This window comes from Leptopilina heterotoma, unplaced genomic scaffold (assembly GCF_015476425.1).
Source record: "Leptopilina heterotoma isolate Lh14 unplaced genomic scaffold, ASM1547642v1 Lhet_307, whole genome shotgun sequence".
In the NCBI taxonomy this organism is placed as follows: Eukaryota; Metazoa; Arthropoda; class Insecta; order Hymenoptera; family Figitidae; genus Leptopilina; species Leptopilina heterotoma.
The window spans coordinates 186,177-210,165 of NW_025111010.1; the positions used below are offsets into that span (position 1 = coordinate 186,177).

At 28.3% G+C, this 23,989-nt stretch overlaps 1 protein-coding gene across 4 annotated transcripts in view; it reads left to right on the forward strand.

The window, feature by feature from the left end:
- Positions 1-23,989, forward strand: part of LOC122504633 (rho guanine nucleotide exchange factor 12) — a 183,839-nt gene that overhangs the window by 23,222 nt on the left and 136,628 nt on the right. The window contains exon 1 of one of the 4 annotated variants that reach the window (XM_043615818.1): positions 21,047-21,236. The exons of the other annotated variants lie outside the window; for them this stretch is intronic. Coding sequence (XP_043471753.1) covers positions 21,128-21,236 — 109 coding nt within the window. The 5' untranslated portion in view covers positions 21,047-21,127. Of the gene's footprint in view, positions 1-21,046; positions 21,237-23,989 lie in introns of those variants that run through there. 4 annotated transcript variants of the gene reach the window in all.

Here is a 23,989-nt window from a genome sequence, read left to right on the forward strand (position 1 = left end):
GCACTCAGACATGTTGAATCTGGATAAAATTTCATTAATATATCCGGTTTGACATAATGTTACCTTATTTAGTTTCCAGTTTTTAATGCTTCGAGCATTCTCCTTGTTTTTCGAAGAATGACTGCGTCCTTTTCAGTTTTCACTATTTCTTCAAGAGATTCCTCTAACAATTCTGGAACTTTCATGAAAAGAAGGGTGTCGATTTCTCCGTTGAGGTAGGCCGCTGTTATATCTAATTGATAAATTTTTAGATTTGATTTTGCTGCGAGAGCTGCCAGCAAGCGGAGAGTTTCGAGCTTTGCTACCGGGGCGAAAGTGTCGACGAAGTCAATACCGGGTCTCTGGGAGAATCCTTGGGCAACTACCCTCGCCTTTCTCCTATTGACTGTACCATCCGGGTTGTACTTGTTTCGGAGCACTGTTCTGCAGCCGATGATCCGTTGATTAACTGGTTTGTCTACGAGTTCCCAGGTGTCATTGCTTATCAGGCACCTGGTTTCCTGATGAATAGCCGTCATCCATTCGTCGCGTTCGTTTCCAGTGATTGCGTCCTTTAGAGGCACTTCCGATACATTGAGGGCAAAATTGATGTCGAAGTATTCGTCGTCGCTGTTGCTCGAGCTACTGAGATCTTCCATTGGCACTGTATCTTCTGATCCACGGGAAATTGAGAGATCGTTGGTTGAATGTTCGTGATTCATTTGCCTCTCGAATCCGAGGAATGGTGATCTGGTGCCTGAAGACAGCTCGTGATCACTTTCTTGTTGAGATCCGAGGGATGGTGATCTGGTGCCTGATGACAGCTCGTGATCACGTTCTTGTTGAAATCCGAGGAATGGTGATCTGGTGCCTGATGACATCTCGTGATTACGTTCTTGTCGGAATCCGAGGAATGGTGATCTAGTGCCTGATGACAGCTCGTGATCACCTTCTTGTCGAAAACCGAGGAATGGAGATCCGCTGCTTATCGAGTTGTTTCGTTCTTCCACTGCGGGTGGATGTTGCTCATCGACTCTGGCTGTTGAACTTCGACTGACTAGTTCAATTTCGACGATTTTAGGAGCATCGATTGGAGCGTTGACTATTTTTGATGATTCTATGAGGTCCTCTTCCTTCAAAAGTGGAGAATGATTACTTTTCGGCTCAAAAGATTCGAGAAATTTTACGTCTCTGGATGAAACGACTTTTCTTTGCTCTGGTATCTAAATGCGATACGCTTTGGATTGATCTGCGTAGCCCACGAAGGTTCCTTTTATTCCCCTTGGATCAAACTTGCCTTTGGTAGGAATTTTGTCCAGGATGAAGACGTTTTTCCCGAAGGTTCGCAGGTGAGAGATGTCGGGCTTTTCCCCAGTCCATTTTTGATATGGAGTTCCTTTCTCGATACCCTTGGTGATGCAGCGATTCCGGACGTGGTTTGCGGCGGCCACGGCTTCGGCCCAGAAGGTGAGTGGTTTTCCCGATTGTGATAGCATGCAGCGAGCGGCTTCGACGAGCGTCCTATTTTTCCGCTCTGCAACGCCGTTTTGTTGCGGCGTGTGCGGCACGGTTAGGCGATGGTGAATTCCGAATTTTTTTTAGCACGACACTCAAACTTTTGTTCACATATTCACGGCCGTTGTCCGATTGAACGGCTTTTATTTTGTGTCCCGTTTGATTTTCCGACATGTTTTTAAACTCGAGGAATTTTTCAATCACTTCGTCCTTTTTACGAAGAAAATAAACTTGGCACCACTTACTGAAGTCATCGATGAATGTGACGAAGTAGAATTTCCCTCCGAGAGACTCGTTTCTCATCGGCCCGCACAGGTCGGTGTGGATTAATTCCAGTGACGCTTTCGATACACTTTTTCTTTTAGGAAAAGGGGTACTCGTGAATTTTCCCGACGCGCAAGTTTCGCACTTACTTAAATCGGTTGACACGTCAAAATTAAAGCCGGTCACGTGTTCATTTTTGAGCATGTCGATCATGTCCTTTTTGTTTAAATAGCCGAGACGGTCGTGCCAAATTTCGGTATCACTTTTGGTATTTACCACTGCACTCACTATATTTGATTCACTTGGGTTTTTACACAGATAAAATAAATCGCCAATTCGGTTTGCCGTCAGTTTAACTACTCCTTTCGCGTCTAAGATCGTACAACAGTTTTTCTTGAAATTCACTTCATAATCGTTATCGACGATTTTCGAAACGGAGATCAAATTTAGTCTTAAATCGGGAGCGTATAGAGTATCTTTTAAGTTAACTGAATTCTCCGAATTATTTATATCGAACTTCACGTTTCCCTTCGCGATTACCGGCGTCGTGGCACTGCTCGCGAGTTTGACACTTGATTCTGTTTTGACGATGTCGGTGAAAACACTTTTGTCGTGTGACAGGTGAGAGCTGCATCCACTGTCAATACACCATAGGTCACTCGCGTTTTTCGACGTTTTTTCAGAAAGGAAGCATAGGGACGTTTCTGCTACACTCGCGGATTTATTTTCGTATTTTCGTTTACAAAAGCACTCACTTTCTCTGTGTCCTTTTCGATCACAGAAATTACACTTGCCGTTGAACTTTTGTTGTTTTTTCGAATTCCGCGTTCCTTCGTTTTGATTTCCGACTGTTCGTGTTCCGGAGTTTCGAGTTCCGTCGTTTCGCGTTTCGTTTTTCGCTTTGTTGAATAAGTTTCGATTTCGGTTTACGAACATAGCGGAATCGTCTTTATCCTCCTTTCGCTGTCTCGCATTATATTCCTCTATTATTTTAATTTTTAAACTTTCCGGATCCGGCAGCTTGTCGCGGGATTCAATTGCTCAGCGAAAATTTTCGAAGCTGCTCGGAAGGCTGTAGAGTAGTATAATAGCGAGAAAGTCTGCGTTAATCTCGATTTCCATGGCTTGAAGTTTGTCGACTACGTCGAAAAATTCTCCGAGGTGTTGCTTCGCGTCGTCCTCCCCTTCCGCCATTTTATGTTGAATGAGTCGTTTAAGGAGGGTGGCTTTTCTAGCCGGTCCTTTCGATACGTAGATTCTCTCGAGTTTGGTCCAGATCTCGTTGGATGTGACACATCCTTTGGTCTGTTTTAGTTCAGAAGGGCTTATGCAGAGTATGAGGTCAGATTTTGCCTTCCGGTCGGTTTTCAGCCATTCCTTGAGCGCGGCTTCGGCTGCCGGTCGCTCTGCCTCTTCTTCTGGAATTTCGGGTTGTGGTATATCTCCTGAGACATAGCTCCATGTGTCATTTTTAATAAAGAGAGCTTCAGCCTGTATCCTCCATGTATCATAGTTGTGTCTCGACAACATTTCGATTCGTATGGAGTTCGTGCTTCCGCCGTTCGCCATTTTCGACCGAAGTGAGGTTATGCGAGAACACTCTTGATAACGGGTGGAAACGACACTCCCGAAATTACTTTCGTATTTATATCTAATTCAATAATTAGGATACGATTTTCGCGGGGTCTGGGCCCATAACCTGATAGGGAAAATTAAATGGAAAGAACTAATTTAACGTAGGGAACTATTTATTTTAACTTGTCAGGAACGAGGCTTTACAAATACTGTTAGCAAGGAAATTAGAAGAAGCGTAAGGCGTCTATTTTAGGCGACATCTATATCTTGACAGGCGCCAAGTAAACAATAATTTAAAAATGAAATGTCATAAGTGTCTTTGTTGATTCTCCAACAAATATTAATTTAGAATCTATTTTAGGTACTAAAATTTCATTTGTTTTATTTGAATACCTAACAACGACTTTGATTCGAAACCCTTTGTTCTAATTTGACAACTATTTTACAGTTCAATTATTTTCAAAAATTTTATGAAAATTTTTCGCATGAATTCATTTTTTTCACAAATAATGAAATTCTTCGCTGAAATTCTATTATTTTCAATAATGACTAATTTAATACAAAATTTTTCAAAAAAATTTGTGACGCGATCTGAAGAAAGGGACCTTAGAAGCAAATCATTTTAAGGTTGGGTTAGAGTTACTTTTTTCTTGTTTGAAAGTTTCTTTTTACTTATTTCGAATTAAAATCAGTGTTTATTAAATATTTTAGTTTTAATGAAGACTTAAACATCAATGATTTATATTGACAGTTGATCCTTTTTTTGTATTTTCATTTAGAAAATTGCAAACATAACCTATAATTTTTTGCTTCTAAGGTCCCTTTCTTCAGATCGCGTCACATTTAATTATTTAAAAAAAATTTTAATGAAATTCTTCGCAAAAAATCGGGTATTAACGTGGAATTTTGTATAAGTCATACTTCCAATTGGTTTAAAAGTTATAAATGAATATATATGACCTTGTCTATGAAAAGGGACCTTACGTGCGAAAAACCCTTGTAACTTTTTAAAATATTAATATTTTTTAATTGTAATATTGAGTGAGAGAGTATAATATATGGTCTTTTAAACATTGAAAGAAACATTTTGTTCTAAACGATGAGACTAATATTTTTTAATTAAATTTGGCTTATTTTCTTCAGTGAGGATCACAATATTAAAATAAAAAACATACAAGAAAAAATTTTTTAATAATTTTTCATATAAATTTATAACAAAATCCCCAAACATAGAAAAAATAATCTAAGTTTTCCAAATGACAACAATAAGTATAGATAAGTGATACATGTTTGTAACGGATTTCGAGGCCGCTGATTACGAATATGATGTTAAATTGACAATTTGACTGTATGTCCATGGCCTCTATAGGGCCATCGAAAAAAAGACATTTAAAAGCTAACGAATCTGGCTAGAAATGCTTACTATGGGGTTTTCGGGGTCGCTGAATACAAATCTGTGGTCCAAAATTCAAAATGGCGGCTTCAAAATAGCAAATAAAAAGATTTTAAAGTTAAGGAATTCGTTAACTTTAAAATTTTTTTAGTCCCCATTTTGAGTTTTGAAGTTTTGACCATGTCAAAAAACCTGTCAACTTTTCTAAATAATAACAAATTATCGTCTTCGTTATTTTAATTTAAATGATAACAAAAAAATCAGTTTTTTCGTATTTGTAGGGGAGGATGGGGCAAGGATAGTTAGTTGCTGTTATGCTTAGACGGCTTGCTCAAAAATTGCGTAATTCATGGTATATTCGCGTTTTAACACCAAAAGATGATTGTAAAAATTGCAAGTCAATCTGTCACCATTTGCGAAGTTGGGAGATTATTTTTGAAAAAAGTCTGTTTTGCTAAAATGTCAACGTAATGTTTATCATATTGTTTTCTACATTAGAATTTCAGAATATTTTTTACGTAAGTGTTTTCCAGAGTGTTTTCCAGAATTTCCTGCTGAACACGAATATCGTATTTATTTTCAAATTAATTCACGTCGTTCCTTAAAATTTAGAAAAAACTGAAATATGTGCTCACGGGGTAAGGATAGTTAGAGATAATGCGGCACGGTAAAATCCTGTTAATGCCATTGCAAATTTTAAAAAAGTGTTTAATTGTTCTTTTTAGGTTGATATACATAATGGTGCGTAATTATATACGGGAAGCGAAGCTTATGACCAAGAAATTGGTGGTCGTCTGAAAGAAATTGGTTAAACCTCTGATTCTAGTTCAGATGAATTTTAATACAATAATTGCAATTCAGAAAATGTTCCATACATATTTCTAATACTTGAGATATTAATATTGAATAGTCTAAATCCAGTAAAATAAAGAAAACAAAAATATTTTCATTCGTATCTCGTAGGGATTTGAGTCTACAGTAAAATAATGTACAGCAAAATTATAGCCAAATAACCAGGCTTTCCAAAAATACTTTTCATTTGCAGATACATATTCAAGTTTGTCCGCTAGATCCGAAAAGGTCTTACCTAACCATTCTTGCCCCAACCTCCCCTACTCTTGTTGCTCTTGATTTTAAACAAACTTTTAAAAATATTTAAACAAATTATGAATTTTTCGTTTTCACCATCTTATGAGGGTTTCAAACTCTATCCGAATCAACAAAAAAGTGAAAAATGATTTTTTGGCTCGTAAGATCCCTTTTCATAGACCAGGTCACATATATGGTTTTGTTTTTTATTTTAAATGAATATTTAAGCTTTTTTTTTCTTTAAAAAAAAGTGGACCGCCTGAGCTTTTAAGTTATCTGACAGCGGAAACGTGAAATAAATAGTGCGAATAGCAGCACCGCACCTAGAAACCGTAAGAAATTAAGTTCCGCGATAATCATATACGTTATCGTTTGATGTAACGAATTTTTAAGAACACAAACTAAAAAAGAAGTCGTTCTTACAATGAGTAAAGTGATTCGGGAGTGTAAAAGTAGTGTAAAATTTAAGTTTTAAAAGGTAACTTATTTTTTCCCTACTACTTTGGACATTGAAATTGTTTGTCTTAGTTTAATTAAGTGATAATTTTGACTCAAAAAAAATTATGGTGGCTGCCATAAAAATTTTTAAAATTTTTTTTCCGTATAAAAACAAACAAGAAGTATTTAAATATTTATTTAACAAAATTATTCAAGTTTTAAATAATTAAATTTAGAAATCAGTGAAAGATCAGAAGAATAAAAATAAAATTTTAGTGACGACACTGAATTAAATAAACGACTATTTCGACTTTTTTTCACCTTAAAGTTGATCCGAGACCTGAACCTTTTTCAGACCAACAAATTTTAAAACATTTTTAATAAATTAATTAACAGAAAAATAATCAAAAATATAATACAAATTATAATGTCTTAGGTGTCAGGTTCAAGGAGTGATTTTTTAAAGTCAAAAATTTTTTATGTATTATTTGAAATATTCATTAAAATACAAAATACTGTGATAATACCCACTTTTACCCTATTTAAAAAAATTAAATAAAATTCTTGGAAAGAAATGAGTTTTTCAAAAATTTGTTTATAAAAATTTAACTTTCATAAATAATCAAATTCACCGCAAGAATTCAATTATTTTCATAAATAATAAAACTCAACGCAAGAATTCAATTATTTTTCATGTAATTTTAATTAAATTATTCAATTCAATTATTTTTAATACAACTTTAATGGAATTATTCAAAATAATTAACAATTAGTTGTTTAAATTTCAATAAATTTCTTTGAAACAATTTAATTATTTTCAAAATATTTAATAAAAATAATTCGATTATTTCTAAAAATTATAATTGTAATTATTCTTCTAAAATTCAATTATTTTCTAGAATTTTTAACTAAATTTATTCAAAAGTTGAAGAATTTTTTTAAATGACTATTTAAATATTTTTATTAAATATTATCTATTAAAGTCTTCACACAATTTTAATTTCAAACATATATGTGACCTGGTCTATGAAAAGGGACCTTACGTGTCAAAAAATCATTTTTTTACTTTTTTGTTGATTCGGATAGAGTTTGAAACGCTCTTTAAGATGGTGAAAACCAAAAAGTCATAAGTTGATTAAAAGTTTTTTAAAAAAATTTTAAAGTCAAAAGAAACAAGAGTAAAAATACGAAAAAATTGATTTTTAGTTATTATACGAATTAAAATAACGAAGACGATAATTTTTTATTATTTAGAAAAGTTGACAGTTTCTTTGACAACTGTCAACAGTTAAAATTCAAATTTGATATCATATTCGTAATCAGCGACCTCAAAAACCTTATTACTGTCTTTTCATAAAAAACGATCACTTTTTAGAGAAGTTGACATAGATGTCAACTGTCAACAATTTAACATCATATTCGTAATCAGCGGCCTCGAAAACCTTTACAAACATGTGTCACTTATTTATACTTATTGTTGCTATATTTAGAAAACTTAGATTATTTTTTCTGTGTTTGGGGAGTTTGTTATTATTTACTTATACAAACAAATATTAAAAAAAAATTTCATTACTTGTATGTTTTTTATCAATTTTTTTAATAATATTCGCTAACCAACTCTGTTGAAAAATAATTTTCGAGAATGATTAAGTACCAAAAATGGGGAAAACGACTTGACGTTAGATAATTATAAGTTTGATGTCACACTGAGAGAAATGGATAGTTGGAATTTGATGGTTAAAAAAAAGATTGTTCGTGGTACCATCATTATGTTACTGGGTACAATCTACTATCCACTTTTTACAATCTAAGATGTTACCCGAGATCATATAAATATACTAACTTTCTGATTGTAGTCACTACTATCAAATATTGTCAAAGTTTAACTATGACAACACGTTTCAATGCAATTGAAAAAATTCGTGAGTGTTTTCGGATTCATCTAAAATGGACAATTTTGTAAAAAATATTGCAGTGTTGTGGAATGTGGAACCTTTGATTCCAACTATTGTCAGTTAGTTAATTATTTTTATTATATAGTTAATCAAAGACTATAAAATTTATACATGTTTATAACCTCAAAATTTCAAACGATTGGATTTTCTTTTAAAATGACAGGTCAATGCTTGCACAAGTTATTCTCATTTTACAATAAATTTTTTTAAGTGTTGTAAAGTCTTTGAAATTTGTAGGTTAAATGAGATTTCCGATATTATCGCCCAATAGAACGGCACTGAAAAAAGACCTGAAATAGGTAAACAAACATTTTCTAACAAAGTTTTCTCTGAACACAGACACTTTTTACAAAATCTGCTTGCATGCACTGAATAACCGTCTTCTAAAATATAATAACCGAAAAGATTGTTCAAATCCATGCGTAAACGGTATTATAAAATGAAAAATTGGAAAGCAATGTAATTCAAAGTATATGACAGCTCGGACATTGTGCTCGCTCTGCATACTTCTGCCCTCTTCTGGCGATTGGCAATAATCTCTGATGGTATAACCCCAACCAACCATTTTTAACATCAAAGATTGTTACCTGTACAATCAAATTTCAATAATCTTTTGATAGTAAATACTACAATCTAGATAGCTGTCTGTATACGTAGCATTAAAGATGGTCACCCTAACCATCATTATGTTACCCACTACTATAAATTTCTCTCCGTGCAGCTTCATTAATTTATAGATGTATGTAAGTGAGGAATGCAAAGTAGTATTTAATAGAGAGTGAAGATTACGCATACACATAATGTAATTATTGTAAAATGATAACAATTCTCGTATTCTCCCTCACTCTGGAATACTATATTTTACAAACAAAAAACATCTTGGAACGTATACTGACGATGTTTAAAAACTAAGACCTACTTTATAATCACAAAACGATAATAATGAAACAACAAACACTGAGATTTTTTCCATTTTTAAAACTACTGTACATTCCAATTGACACATCTGCGTCTCGAGTTATCAACTATCTTGAAGGACTTCGACAACTTTCCAAAGCAATAAGAGTCAAATTTAAAAATCAAATTTTTTATACCTTTTTCTTTCCTCTCAGTTTTTAATTATTTTATTTAATTTTTCGCCAAGTGAATTTTAATAAATAAACATAAATATATTTAATATTCAATAATTAATAAATTCTTTTTAGAATTTGAAACTTATACATACTTAACTAAAAAAAATTATTTTAATGGACAAAGTAATAAATTTGAATTAACATGTAATTTTAAACCGAATAAAATTTGATTAGACTGCAATTTGGAAAAATTATTTCAATAGACTAAAATTTGGATTAAACTAAAATTTCAATAGCTTAAAATATGAAACTGAAGTTAAAAAAAAAAATTTTTCAGGATACAAATTTTTCTTGTTTATTTTTAACCCAAGTAAACCCTCTAAACCCTAAAATAAAAAAAAATCGGACAAGTGCGAGTTTCACTCGCATTAAGATCGAGGGTTCCGTACACCAAACTAAAACTCATTGTTTATAAAAAAATTATTTCAAAAATTCTTACAAAATTTGAAAAAAATAATTAAAAAAATAGTAATATATTTTTTTAAATTTCGAATAAATATTTTTATTATTTTATTTTATTAATAAATCTTTATATTTTTTCTTTTATAGTACTTATCTTCGCCAATCACATTCTCTTTATTTTTTCTATAATTTGCACTTGAAAAAGAATATACAAGCTGAATCTTAACTCACCAGGTTTAAATTTATAAAAGTTAAAGTAGGGACAGTGTAATTTTTTCGAAAAATTCAAATTCTTGCCCTTCAATTTCGCAAATAACTCCGCCAATCAGGTTCGCTATATTTTTCCTGTAATCTTTACTTAAAACTGAAGATCCCTACCGAATTTCAGCTCAACAGATTGAGATTTGTAAAAGTTAAGGGGGGGGACAGCCCATTTTGCGTGGCTGGGACGGACACACGAGTGATTTCATAAGGGTTCCGTCAGTACACCTATGGTGTACGGAACCCTAAAAACGTGGGGAAAGTAGTGATTTTTACTTTTTTTGACGAATTTTTTTAAAAATCACGCAATTTCAATTAAATTAATAATTCCTCGCCTCGGTAGTCATTTTTTTCTTTTGATAATTGTTTATTCTGACATTAGACGTTATTTTAAAAAAAATTCAAGTGATTCCAAGTCGGGGAAAGCAGTGATTTTTATTTTTCTTGTCGAATTTGTTCCAAAAATCACGAAATTTTAAGTAAATTAGTAATTCCTCGCCTCGGTAGTCGTTTTTTTCTTTTGATAATTGTTTATTTTAATATTAGACGCTATTTAAAAAAAATTTCAAAAGATTACAAATCGGGAAAAACAATGATTTTGGTTTTTTTGGCACGGATTTTTGGAAAATTCGAGAATTTCAAGTAATTTAATAATTTCTCGCTTCGGTAGTTACTTTTTTCTTTTGATAATTGTTTATTTTAATATTAGACGCTATTTAAAAACAATTTTAAGTGATTCCAAGTCGGGGATATAGCAGTGATTTTTAACCCTAGAAGGAGTAACTGGGGTGTCTGGACACCCCAAGCAAAATTCAAAGTATTCCCATGGCTTAACCAATAATTTTTTTACGCTCAAAACTCGTTGATAATTTAGTTTGAACCTCTATCTTTTGACACCTGTATGTGCCGCCAAAAGTTTTGCTCAAGAAAGAGCTCTATCTCCTGTTAAAATATGTCTGGGGTGTCTGGACACCCCAGTTACTCCCTAACGTTAGAAAAATTGTCAAGATAAGTAAATTCAAATTTTTTTAAAAAATCGTTTTTAATCAGTTCAAATCATCTGTTAAAGTATAAATTGATAGGTTATGCATGAAAAAGTTGTATTTTATAAAAAAGAAACATTTTTATACAAAAATTCTATTTTTATGAAAAATAGACATTCTGTATTTGTAACAACTTATGAAATTTGAGTTAAGATTTATTAAAATTTTCTGTGCTCTACAGTCAGACATTAAATTCTAATACAGAAAAATGTAGTATATGACAGTCAAATTTAAATTATAAATTCTATATTGTTAATAATATTTTAACATACCGTCAACTGGGGCTATTTTGTGCATCCGGGGGCTATTTTGTGCACGCGAGTTTTTTGATGAAAAAAATTATTAAAATGAATTATTTTAATCTGCTATTTTGTAAAATGAAAGTTTGATTACATGACAATAGAGAGCACTAAATGTTATTATTTAATTCTTTGTCAATTAAAAGAAAAAAATTCCTAAAAACGGAAAATTTGTTTAAAAAATTTTGAAAGTTCGGAAAAATTATACCAGATCTTCTAGAGTTTTAATGTGTCTCATAAACTAAGTTAGATATTTGTTGTCAATTGTGTTGTGATGATACATACGTAATGCGCTAATTTTTTATTCATTATTTTAAGAGAAAAGTGGAAAAAACTGAAAAACCAGGATTCCATGGGGCTATTTTGTGCACTTAAAAAAATCAAATATTTTTCATAAATGTTTTATTTAGTAAGTAAAGAAGATTCTGTTTATCATTTTAATACAATTTTGTCTTACTTTTCTGTCAAAAAACTGTAAATACGTTAATTAAAATCATTAAAACGATTAAAAGCTCAACCGCTGCACAACGTAACCTCAAAAAATGAACATTAATTAATATTTATAAGTTTTTCAAATTAGTTTTAAAACTATTTTCTCGTTTCTCTTAAAATGACTTGAAAAGCATATAAGATATTAAATTGTTATCTATTTAACCTTAAAAATATTTATTTCAAGTTTTTTAAAAATATCATTCAAAACTATTAAAAAAGCTCCTATTGAAATGATGTTTTAAAGTTATTTATAAGTGTTTAAACGATCATTTTATAATTATATTAGTATATTATTATAAAATATATATATTAAAAAAGAAAAAAATGTTATTTACTATCTGCGTAATATACAATTTAAAGAAAGATTGTTAATGTTTAGTAAATTCAGATTTTAGCAAAATTTTAGTGCTTTATTTTATATTTTTTGTATAATATATCTACAAAAAAAATTTTACTAGGTCATTCTTTTTTTAACTTACTCTCAAATATATACACAAAAGATTTCATGAAGCAGAAACGATTAAAAAAATGTTTACGCAACATTATAGGAAAACAAAGTTCGATGCACAAAATAGCCCCATCCCGGGAGTTATTGTGTGCACGACTTTCAATGACTATAACTAAGACAAAAAAATTTTTTTCTTTGCCAAATTTATAGGAAAGCTTCAGAAGGATGTCCACAACATATATCAAAAGTTGATTTTCTTTATTCTCTTAATTCTGAATTTAAATAAATCTTTGAATAAAAAAAAAGCTATTTGGTGCACAAAATAGCCCCGGTTGACGGTATATTAGAGGTATTAAGAATTGATAATTAAAACTTTGATTAAATATTAATTTACAGAATCATTTCATAAGTTATTAATTTTAATGTTAATATATTCAGATATATTAAGTTTGTAAAATTTTAAATCTATAATACCATTTTTAATAAATATTAATTGTTTAAGTCCATTTTATAGTTCATTTTTATGATTTTCACTATTCGTCAATTGTCTTTAATTTCTTTCACTTCAGATGTTCAAATAATTATGTTTTTTGGAAGTAATACAAAAACTAATTTTTTTCCCTGAAAGTGTATCTATTTAACTTTAAAAACCTAAAATAGTTTTTAAATTAGTCAAATTTTTAAGAAACTACAACGTTTTTTGTGAAAAAAGTCAATTTTGCAATTTTTTGGTGTTTTTTTGGGGTTTTATGATTTTTTTTTTTCAAAATTTTTTTAATTTATTAAAATATGAATAATGTTATTGTATTCCTTACTAAAAAACCAATCAATTCATTATAATAAAATTTTTTTACGTCAAATATAAATCTTATAAAACAAGTTTAAAGCGTGGGGTGTCGGGACACCCCAGTTACTCCTTAGAGGGTGAGTAAATTAACGTACTCCCTCTAGGGTTAATTTTTTTGTGTCACGAATTTTCCAAAAATTCCAAAATTTCAAATTAATTAATGTTTCCTCGCCTCGGTAGACATTTTTTTCTTTTGATAATTGTTTATTCTAACTTTAGACGTTATTTTAAAAAAATTTCAAGTGATTCCAAGTTGGGGAAAGCAGTGATTTTTTTTTTATCTAATTTTTTCCAAAAATCACGAAATTTTATTAAGAATAATCAAAACGTAGAGTGTTTTCAGGACCTTAATTTTTGTCAAATAAAATTGTTTATATTGTGGCCTTGGGTCCAAAATATTTAAAAAAGTTGTTAAAAATCAGCAATTATTACTTTATTTCATCGAATGCATTTTCACTGTGAACACAGCTCATCACTTTTTTAAATATTTTGGACCCAAGGCCACAATATAAACAATTTTATTTGACATTAAGAATAATCAAAATCACTGCTTTCCCCGACTTGGAACCACTTGAAATTTTTTTTAAATAGCGTCTAATATTAAAATAAACAATTATCAAAAGAAAGAAATTACTACCGATGCGAGGAATTATTAATTTAATTGAAATTGCGTGATTTTTAAAAAAAAATTTGACAAAAAAAGTAAAAATCACTGCTTTCCCCACGTTTTTTTTTATTTTATTGTTTAGAGGGTTTACTTGGGTTAAAAATAAACAAGAAAAATTTGTATTCTGAGAAAATTTTTTTTTAAAGTTTTTCGTTAAATCAACGTTGGTAACTTCAGTTTCATAAATTGGTAATAAATTTACGATTCACTGAATTTAATGTTGATTAGAATTATTATAAAATTAATTTAAATTCAAATCAATTGTACAACTTTATTAACCAAATACTTCAGGTAATTTAAATTATCTATTAATCTATTAATAATCTATTAATTATCTATTACTTTTAGAGAAAATAAATAAAATTTAAAAAAATTATTAAAAAAAACTTAAAAATACCGTATCGCAACTACGTTGTTCAATAATTAGTGTGTCTAAGCTTCTTTTTTTAATATTATTGAAACGAAACTCTTTCATTAATTCAAAACTCTTGAAAACTTGAGTGTTCATTGCAAACAAAAATATGATCTAATCAATGACTATTGAATTAATTTCTAAATAATTTCTCGATTCTTATTCAATACACTCATCTCGACACATATCTTTCTTTTATATTTCTTTTGATTGAAAAAACACGTGACATGTATATTTGAAAACATGGCGTTGAATAACGCCAAGTGCTTCTTTCGTGATGAGATCAGTGAATGTACTTCCGCTCCAATTACGAGGAATTAATATACAATTGAATGAACGAGAAATTCCGAATCTTTGAAGAAGAGCCAAATATACAAAAAAATTGTCACATGTACACATACATATAAATATACATATATATAAACTTGAAAATTTATTTTCACAATTCTCATACATTTGAGAATTATCTCGGGGGATTTTTTTCTTTTTTTCCTTTCTGATGCTAATTGAACGTGACGAAAACTAATCAGATTTCCCTAGTGATGCCTAGTGTGGTTTAGAAGATGAGATGACAAGTGTTAAAAACTTAACGCTCCATTACACTGTTGCACAATTTCAATAGAGTGTGTATCGTTAATGTATTTAAAACTCTATTTGTTAAATGACTCTCCAGGCCTCGAATCAACTTTAAGGCACAAAGAAGTCAAAAATGTCGTTTCTTTCATTCAGGGTTGCCACAAAAATTTGATTTTCTATTTCCCTAACTTTTCTGTTGTATCCAAAAAATTTTAAACTTTTTTCATTATCCCAGGTTTCGGACTCACGCGACTGTATTGATACTTTTTGTCACTTTTTTTACTGCACGCAACTGTTTAAATTCTACGATTAATGGTACATAACTGAAAATTTTAATAATTTATACAAAGATTGCAGCAATCGACAAATTTGACAAAAAAAATTAAAAAATAAATTTTTTCAACCCCTGCACATTTTTTAAAAATTGTAGAAAAAATGTGAAACTTACATAAGTGTGATAACTTAACTCTTATCTTTAATTTAAGACCGAAAGAGTTTAAAAATCTTATTCCGTTTGTGAGATATCATTATTAACGTCCGAGCATGTTTTTTGACAAATGCATTGAATTGGTCGATTTTGAACGGTTTTTAGCTGAAAATGCTCGTCCGTTTATAATGATATCTCGCTAACCGATTAAGATTTTTGAATTCTTTTGGTCTTAAATTAAAGATGAGACTTGAATGATCACACCTATATAAGTTTCAAATTTTTTCTGCAATTTTTAAAAAATGTGCAGAGGTTGAAAAATTTCCAAAAAAAATTGTATTTTTAAAATTTTTTTTGTCAAATTTGTCAATTGCTGCAATCTTTGTATAAATTATTAAAATTTTCAGTTATGTACCATTAATCGTAGAATTTAATAATCTTTCGAATGGTATATTTGTTAATTTTCTGACTGTAATAAACGAATTAATTATTAACAATAATTTAACCGTTACAATAAAAGATTTTAAAGGAATGTTACAGGGATAAAAATCTGAAACCGATAATTCCCGACGGTAGTATATATATAGTAGCGATTTTTATTTTTCAAATTCGTCAAAAATAATGCAAAAATTTTTTTTCTTAATTCTAATAATACTTACCTATTTATTATAAAATATGACACTTATGATATAATATATTTAATTAATGAATTTCCGAATTATCGATTTATTATTCATGAAAATAATTGAATTTATTCAACAAATTTTATTATATTTTTTAAAAATAAATTACTTCTTTTGAGAAATTTTATTAAAATACCTAGTAGATTTTAAAAATATTTTAATTTCAGCGAAGAACATTATTTGTGAAATATAATTGAATTCAAAATATTGATTGGAAATCAGGGAAAAGTCATGGAAAACAAAATAAACTTTTTGTGTTAACCCTGTCTAAGTATAATAAAAATCTTTTTCAATAATTGAAATTTTGTAAAATTTAACTGCAATTTAATTTAATTTACATTATTTTCATAAAAATAATTAATTTTTTTCAAGTATTTTGTTATAATTTTTGAAAATCAACTTTTGAAGAATTTTAATTGCAAATTTTGAAAATAATTGAATTATCAAAAATTTTAATGAAAAATCTTTAAATGTAAATTTAAAAATGAAAATTAGCTTCTAGTTTTTTAAAATTCAATATTTTCAGTATTTTCAATTGTACACATTTCCAAAAATTCAAATACATACAAAACATTATAACATTTTAGAATTATTTTTAATATTTTGGAGAAAAGAAAATCATGTTCAAAATTTTTAATTAAAATTCACCAAAAGAATAATTAGTTTATAAATAAAATTATAAATAAAATAAACGATTTTTCCGACTGTTTTTGAACTTTTTTGCTCCTTAAGAGGGTATTTATTCTAAAGGAAGTCTTTTTTGTAAATAAAGTATAAAACTGTAGAGAAAATTTTTTTTTCTTCAAAATGAAAAATCGATTAGTCATTGAGAATTTGGAACTAAATAGAGAAATAGAGACGAAGAAACTAATTAAATGTCTAAAAAGAATGAAAATAATGAAAGGAGAAATATTTTTTTAAAGAAGTGTAAACTTGGAGAAAAAATTGTAAAAAATTGAATAAAACTATAAAGAAAATTTCTCTATTTGCTTGATTTCTAAAGGAAAATGTTTTGATTGTTTGTGAAGAGTAATGAAATGAATATGATTATTTGGAAATTTTCGATTGAGATGTAATGAAAGTCACTTAAAATTCTAATTAATAGTTGCAATGTACATTTTTTCTCCATAAAATAAGGAAGATTCTCCTTGGTAAAGAAAGCTTGAGAAGTTATGGTTGAAGTCACGCAGGATTGAAGTAATCGTCGTACTGCTGCTGACTCAATAAGTTTTTTTCTGGTCTTTCCTTATTGCCGAGGTTCTCAACTTTTATATTTTATTTCTAACAATTGTATATATATATATATGAGGGGCTGGATGCTATAATGTGTTACGCGCCATTCACTTAGCATGGCGCGTAACACATTATAGCATCCAGCCCCTCATATGTATATGTTATTTTTTTACTTCTTATGTAGTTTTTTTTCTTAATGTTCATGTATAGAATTTTCTAGAAACTAGTAGAAAATATGTATACATATATGTAGTTAATATAAATATGTTGTTGAATGTTGCCAGATGACGTACTAGTTCCATTTATAGAAATTACTTTTTTTTAAACAAAACTACCGTTCGCTGATTAATAAGAGCTTGTTGTTTACAGTTAATTTATTTAAATACTCTCCACTTTATTCCTCTTGATTTTATTGATTTTGTCTCTCCTGGTATTTTAGATTCTTTTTCTTCTTTTTTTCTATTTTCTTCAATTTGATAATGACTTTGCTATTTTGATTGTTTTTTGGTTTATTTAATATTTTTGCATATTTTTTATTCTTTTTGTTGTTTTCAAATAGTTTTTATTTTATTTATTCTTTATAAAATTTTATTAATACTTTATTTCTTCTTTTTTAATTTATTTATTTTGTAAATATTTTTTCAAATAATTTTTCTAAAAAATTAAACCTTCAAAAAGTTTTATTTAAAATTTTCAAAAATTAGATTTTTATAATATATATTTAATTTCTATTTTTTAAAGATAATAATTGATTTTTTATAAACACGTACCTATTTGACATTTTTTTTAAATTTGCCAAAAATGTTTTTCAAAAATAATTGAATTTTTTGAAGAATTTTATTGAAATTTTTGAAAATAATTGAGGGAAGTTAGCCACAGTAATAAATTTCATTTTTAAAATAGGGAGACACCCTTAAAGTTTGAAGTCAAATTTTTGCTTCTAAAAATCATCTTTTTTATAATTGAACTCCCTTTGAATTTTTTTGTTTCGTCACTCTGTATAGATAATCAAAAGTTTGTTCAATGATTTACGAAATATACTATTTTATTACAAATATTTTTTTATTATTTTTCAGTAAAATTGTTTTATTATTTTTGATTCAAAAGAATCTTTACCAGTTTTTTTACTATTTTTCCAATTCTTAAATATTTTTTTGCTTATCTTAAATTTAGTAAGAATTTTCAATTTCTTTCCTACAATGTGTTTTTTTTTAATGTATTATGCTAAAATCTATTAGCAAGTAAATATCGGATAATTGGACATTGATTAATCGCATAATGAAAAAATAACAGTCAATTAAACGTGACAAAGATTTTCAATCGAAATATCGATGAGAATAATGAATTTAATCAATTATTGATAAATTTTTGTAATTTGTATATCATTTAGAAAATTGTCGTTAGGAAATGATTGAAATAATATTCGTATTCATGTAGAGTAAATAAAATTATAATTTTCAAAAGGTCCATTCACTTTTCAAACATACGAGAAATCCTGTTTCATTCATATATACGTTTATATGTATTGGCTTGTTTGATTTAAATTATTAACATTTTCAAGTATCTGTATATAATATATAATATATGAAACGTTGTTAAAGTCCACAGGGTTCGAGAATTGATCTTTAGTACCAAATAAAATACGTATTCTCTATCCCTTATTGGCCGTGTGTCTCATCTTCTATCTAGGAAACGAAAATCATTCTTCCGTCTCTCTTATTCGGAGAGATTTTCAAGTATAGGTGCTAGTCCAGCAGATTATTAAATGGTTTCGAAGAATTTTAGTTAAAAACACTAAAAAAAGTTGAATTTCGGAGAAGTTACAAATCATTGGAAAATTCAATTATGTTCAAAAATTGTTTTTAAATTCTTGTAAAAGTTTCAATTATCTTCATATAAAAAATAAAATTCTTCAAAATTCAATTATTTTCAAAAATTTTTTTATTATTTTTAACAATTTTTCGAAAGAATCCCAATTATTTTTAAAAAAATTAATTAAATTCTACGCAAATATTTGATTATTTTCATAAATAATAAAAACTTCACAGGAATTCATTTTTACAAATTGTTTTATAAATTTCCTCACAACAATTCCATTATTTTCATAAATAATAAATTTTTTTACAGAGATTCAATTATTTTTACAAATAATAAAACTTATCACAGAATTTCAATTATTTTTAATAATATTTTAATAAAATTCCTTGAAAAATGTAATTATTCTTAAAAATGTTATAAAAATCGTCAAAAGAATTCAATTTTAAGAAACATTCAATTTTTTAATAAATTATTTATTTTTGTATTTAAATAATTGAATTCTCATATAATTTTCTAATGAAAATTGATAAAGAAATAAATTTTAGTTAAAATTTTAGATAATATTTTAATATAAAAAGCATTGTAGCATGAATTTTTAGAAATAATTGAATTTAGAAAAGGTTTCAAATTAAAATTTTTGATAATATGAATTTTTCATACTTTTAACTAACAATACTGTAGAATTATTTTTTTTGAAAAAATTTAACAAATTGAATTTTTTTTTAAAATTATTTTAAGTTTTTATTTTTTATATATATATATTTAATTGAAGAATTTACAAATAATCGAAATTTCGTAAAATTGAATTTTAAACAAATGGATTTGAAAATCCTTAAAAAACTTTTTCAAAAATTATTAAAAATACAACGATTATTGATATAGATAATTGATTTAAAGAATAAGAATCTGAAACCAGATGTTCGAAATTCAAAATGTCGGACGAACCTAAAATTTTTCTTATAAATTGATTAAATTTGCTTGAATCTCGCTATTCGAGGGTTTTTGAGATCACTGAATGCGATTATGAAATCAGATTTAAAAATGGTGAATGAGGTTTTTTTTAATTAATAAAATTTGATTAAATTTCGCTGCTTATTTGGAAAATACTTTGCAGGTTTAGACTTGCAATTGACTCGCATGAACTAAGGTATGAAAGAAGACACAATCTCCTTTTCTATGTAATTTTTATTGTCAAAGAAGTGTAGTTGTGAAATAGAACCAAATTCATTGAATTATATTCTTTTTAAGAAGCAGTTGAAATTATGTTTACCTTACCCCGACTTTTCAAATTCTCGGGGTAAATGTAAACAGTTTATTATTTATTAACTAAATTGACAAAATTAAAAAATCAAAATCAATAGCATTAATTAGGAATAATTATAAATTTTTGTTTGAATTTTTAGTTTATTTTTATACAAATGTGAGTATAAAAATACTAGGACTGTGAAACTTTGATTTTCAATATTTTATTTAAGAGTTAACTTGGAGTGCGACATTTTCAATTGTCAAAATAATGTATTGGCTTAATTTTAAATCATTAAATTAGTCTCAAACATCAACTGTTTACAATTACCCTAAATAACTTTGTCAATTGATAGAATATTATATAAACACATTCATTACTTATTTGAAGTGTCGTATTTCCTGAGTTGAATGCAAAAAAGAAAACTTATTTATCTCTAATCGTTTGAAAGATAAGAGCATTTAAACAATTTTGAGCAATTATTGTATCTAAAAAACACTTTTTTAAAGTTTGAAATTTTATACGAATAAATGTAATATTAGGTACCAAGTTTCAAGTGATTCGGTGAGGCTGCTCCGAAACCATTTAATAATCAGCCGGACTATAGAAGAGAAGAAAGAATTTGTATGTATTTTTTTCGTGCGCGGTCCAGTGATGTGTCTCTTTGGTTAGGTCGCGTGTTAGAGAGTGTAAACACTGGACCTCGTCATTCATATTAATATACACCTGGGCCGAGGTTCTTGGTACGAATATTACCAACGAAACGCCCGCGCTACTATATGCTAGATACTTTTGCTTTGGCTCTCGCTTTTACGCAGTTTAGTCTTTGATTCCGAAACATACAAAAGTGTGGCGGGTTGAGAAAAAATAATAATAAAGTGGAAAGAAAAATTAGTGTCAAAATATTGAGGGATTTTTTCTTTTCAGTATTCTGAATGTGCGATTATTGCTTGATTCGTCGAAACACGATCCTCTACATGAGAACACCTACCACATACCACCTGAAACGGGCCTGGGATCAAGCTCCCGTGGAGCTTTATTTGGGTAGCCACTAGTTTTCACTTTCTCGAGATTTCTTTCAATTTTGCAGGAAAAATTACATTTTTTCGTTTAAAGAGTATAGGAAATTCTGTCGAGATTTAGTGGTAAAATAATTTCTGTCAGTAAAGCAAAAATGGAAATTTACTCCCATACATTTTCGGTTTTTTATTCTTAGTCTTTTTTAGAATTTTAAGACACGTGTCATAATTCTTTCAATTTTTTATTGAACAAATATTTCTGTTGTTTGCTAATTTCGACTATTATTTTGTACAAAAAACATTTGTAATGGTTAAAAAGTAAAATATTGCTTAATTTTTTAAGAAAAAACTCGGAATCGCAATTTTTATAACGAAATCGATTTAATTTAATTTTTATTTAAATATATATTTTCCATTTTGAAAAACTAGCAAATACAGAGGGAATTAAATTTTTTAAATAATTTCAGTTTAGAAATGTAGCTTAAATTGACATTAACAATTAAAAATACATAATAATAATTTGCTATTCCGTGAACAGAAAGTGTCGTCTTTTTTTTTCTATAGTAATTAGTTTTGATAGAAATTTTGGTTATGAGTATTCCCATTTATGTGTGATAACCACTTGATGCAAAGAAATTTTTTTACAAATTGAAGAAAAATGATCAAGACGTGGATCTATTCAACTGATGTTAAAAATGGTAAATACATGTAATTTTTTCAAGAATTCTCTATTATTTTTTAAATTCTTATAAATTTAATGAAATTCTCAAACTTGGTATTGATAAAAAGTTTAAATTCTAACATCGAACAATTTTTTTTACAATATTATTCAATTAGGGAACTGAATTTTATTTGCTACTTTTGTTTGACAAAAATAAATTGATTAAAGACACTTAAATTTTGAAGTTTAAATATTTAGTATGTTTTTTATGATTAAAATAGTGTTTTTTAATTAAATCTTTAGAATTTTTATTTCTTTTGGTAAATTCAGTCTCCTATAAAATGATAATTCAATAAACTTTAAAAAAAATTCCGCATTTTTTACATTTTTTGATACTCTTGCCATTCCGGTTACGCAGAATCGGGTACTTTACTTATTTCAGAAAAAATAATACTTATAAATTCTATTAAACATTTCTTTCCTTCAATTATCAACATTTCAATGTATTCAATATATTTTTCGGATGAATACTAACAATTATTAGCGTAGGCGAACACTATTTTAAAAAAAAGTATTTTCTACACCTTTTTGTCTAAAAAGGCGATTTCTAATTAAATCTGTTTTCTGAAAAAAGTTTTTATAAAAAGTTATAATTTCTAACGTTTATTTTCCTAAAATTTCTAAAATTCCATAATTTTGATAAAAATTAGAAAATTGTTTAAAAATAAAGATTAAATTTTCTGTTTCTCAAATGTATGTGAAGTTGGCCCCCCACTTTCAAAAAAATTAAATTTTTTTTAGAGTTCTGACTTCCTCTACAATAGTTCTAGAGTTCCTGATAGTTTTTAGAAATAGTTCCGGCGATTAAATGGTAAAAAATAGGTTTTTTCATAATGGGGGGCTAACTTCACGCAGCCCCCCACTATTGAAAAAATGGATTTATTATTAGAGTTCTGAGTAGCTATAAAAGAGTTCTAGAGTTCCCTACAGTTTATTTCAATAGTTCTCATAATCCAAAATCATAAAAAAATAATTGAAAATTCCAGAATTTTTCAAAAAAATTAAAATGTTACGAAAAAAGAGTTCTGATCACAGTTCTGTTAGCCCCCCATAGTGTTCGACAAAAAACCTGATTAACAATTTTTACAAAAACTACTAAACTACAAGACTTTGAATTTTCAAAAAAAAATTTGATCTTTTATATTTTGAGAGTTCCATGATTTCTTAGTAGAGTTCTGCTAGCCCCCGATAGTATTGGACAAAAAACCTTCTATACAAATTTTTTCATAACCCAAAAACTACTGAACTACGAAACTTTGAATTATCAAAAAAAAATTTATTATAAATTGGGAGTTCCATGAGTTCTGAGCAGAGTTCTGTAAGCCCCCCATAGTCTTCGACAAAAAACCTTAATAACAATTTTTACAAAACCCAAAAACTACTAAACTACAAGACTTTGAAATATCAAAAAAAAATTTGATCTTTTATATATTGAGAGTTCCATGAGTTCTGATCAGAGTTCTGTTAGCCCCCGATAGTGTTCAACAAAAAACCTTAATAACAATTTTTACAAAACCCAAAAACCACTAAACTACAAGACTTTGAATTTTCAAAAAAAATTTGATCTTTTATATATTGAGAGTTCCATGAGTTGTGATCAGAGTTCTGTTACCCCCCGATAGTGTTCAACAAAAAACCTTAATAACAATTTTTACAAAACCCAAAAACCACTAAACTACAAGACTTTGAATTTTCAAAAAAAATTTGATCTTTTATATATTGAGAGTTCCATGAGTTCTGATCAGAGTTCTGTTAGCCCCCGATAGTGTTCAACAAAAAACCTTAATAACAATTTTTATATAACCCAAAAACTACTAAACTACAAGACTTTGAATTTTCAAAAAAAAATTTGATCTTTTATATTTTGAGAGTTCCATGAGATCTTTGCAGAGTTCTGCTAGCCCCCGATAGTATTGGACAAAAAACCTTCTAAACAAATTTTTTCATAACCCAAAAACTATTGAACTACGAGACTTTGAATTATCAAAAAAAAATTTATTATAAATTGGGAGTTCCATGAGTTCTGAGCAGAGTTCTGTTAGCCCCCCATAGTCTTC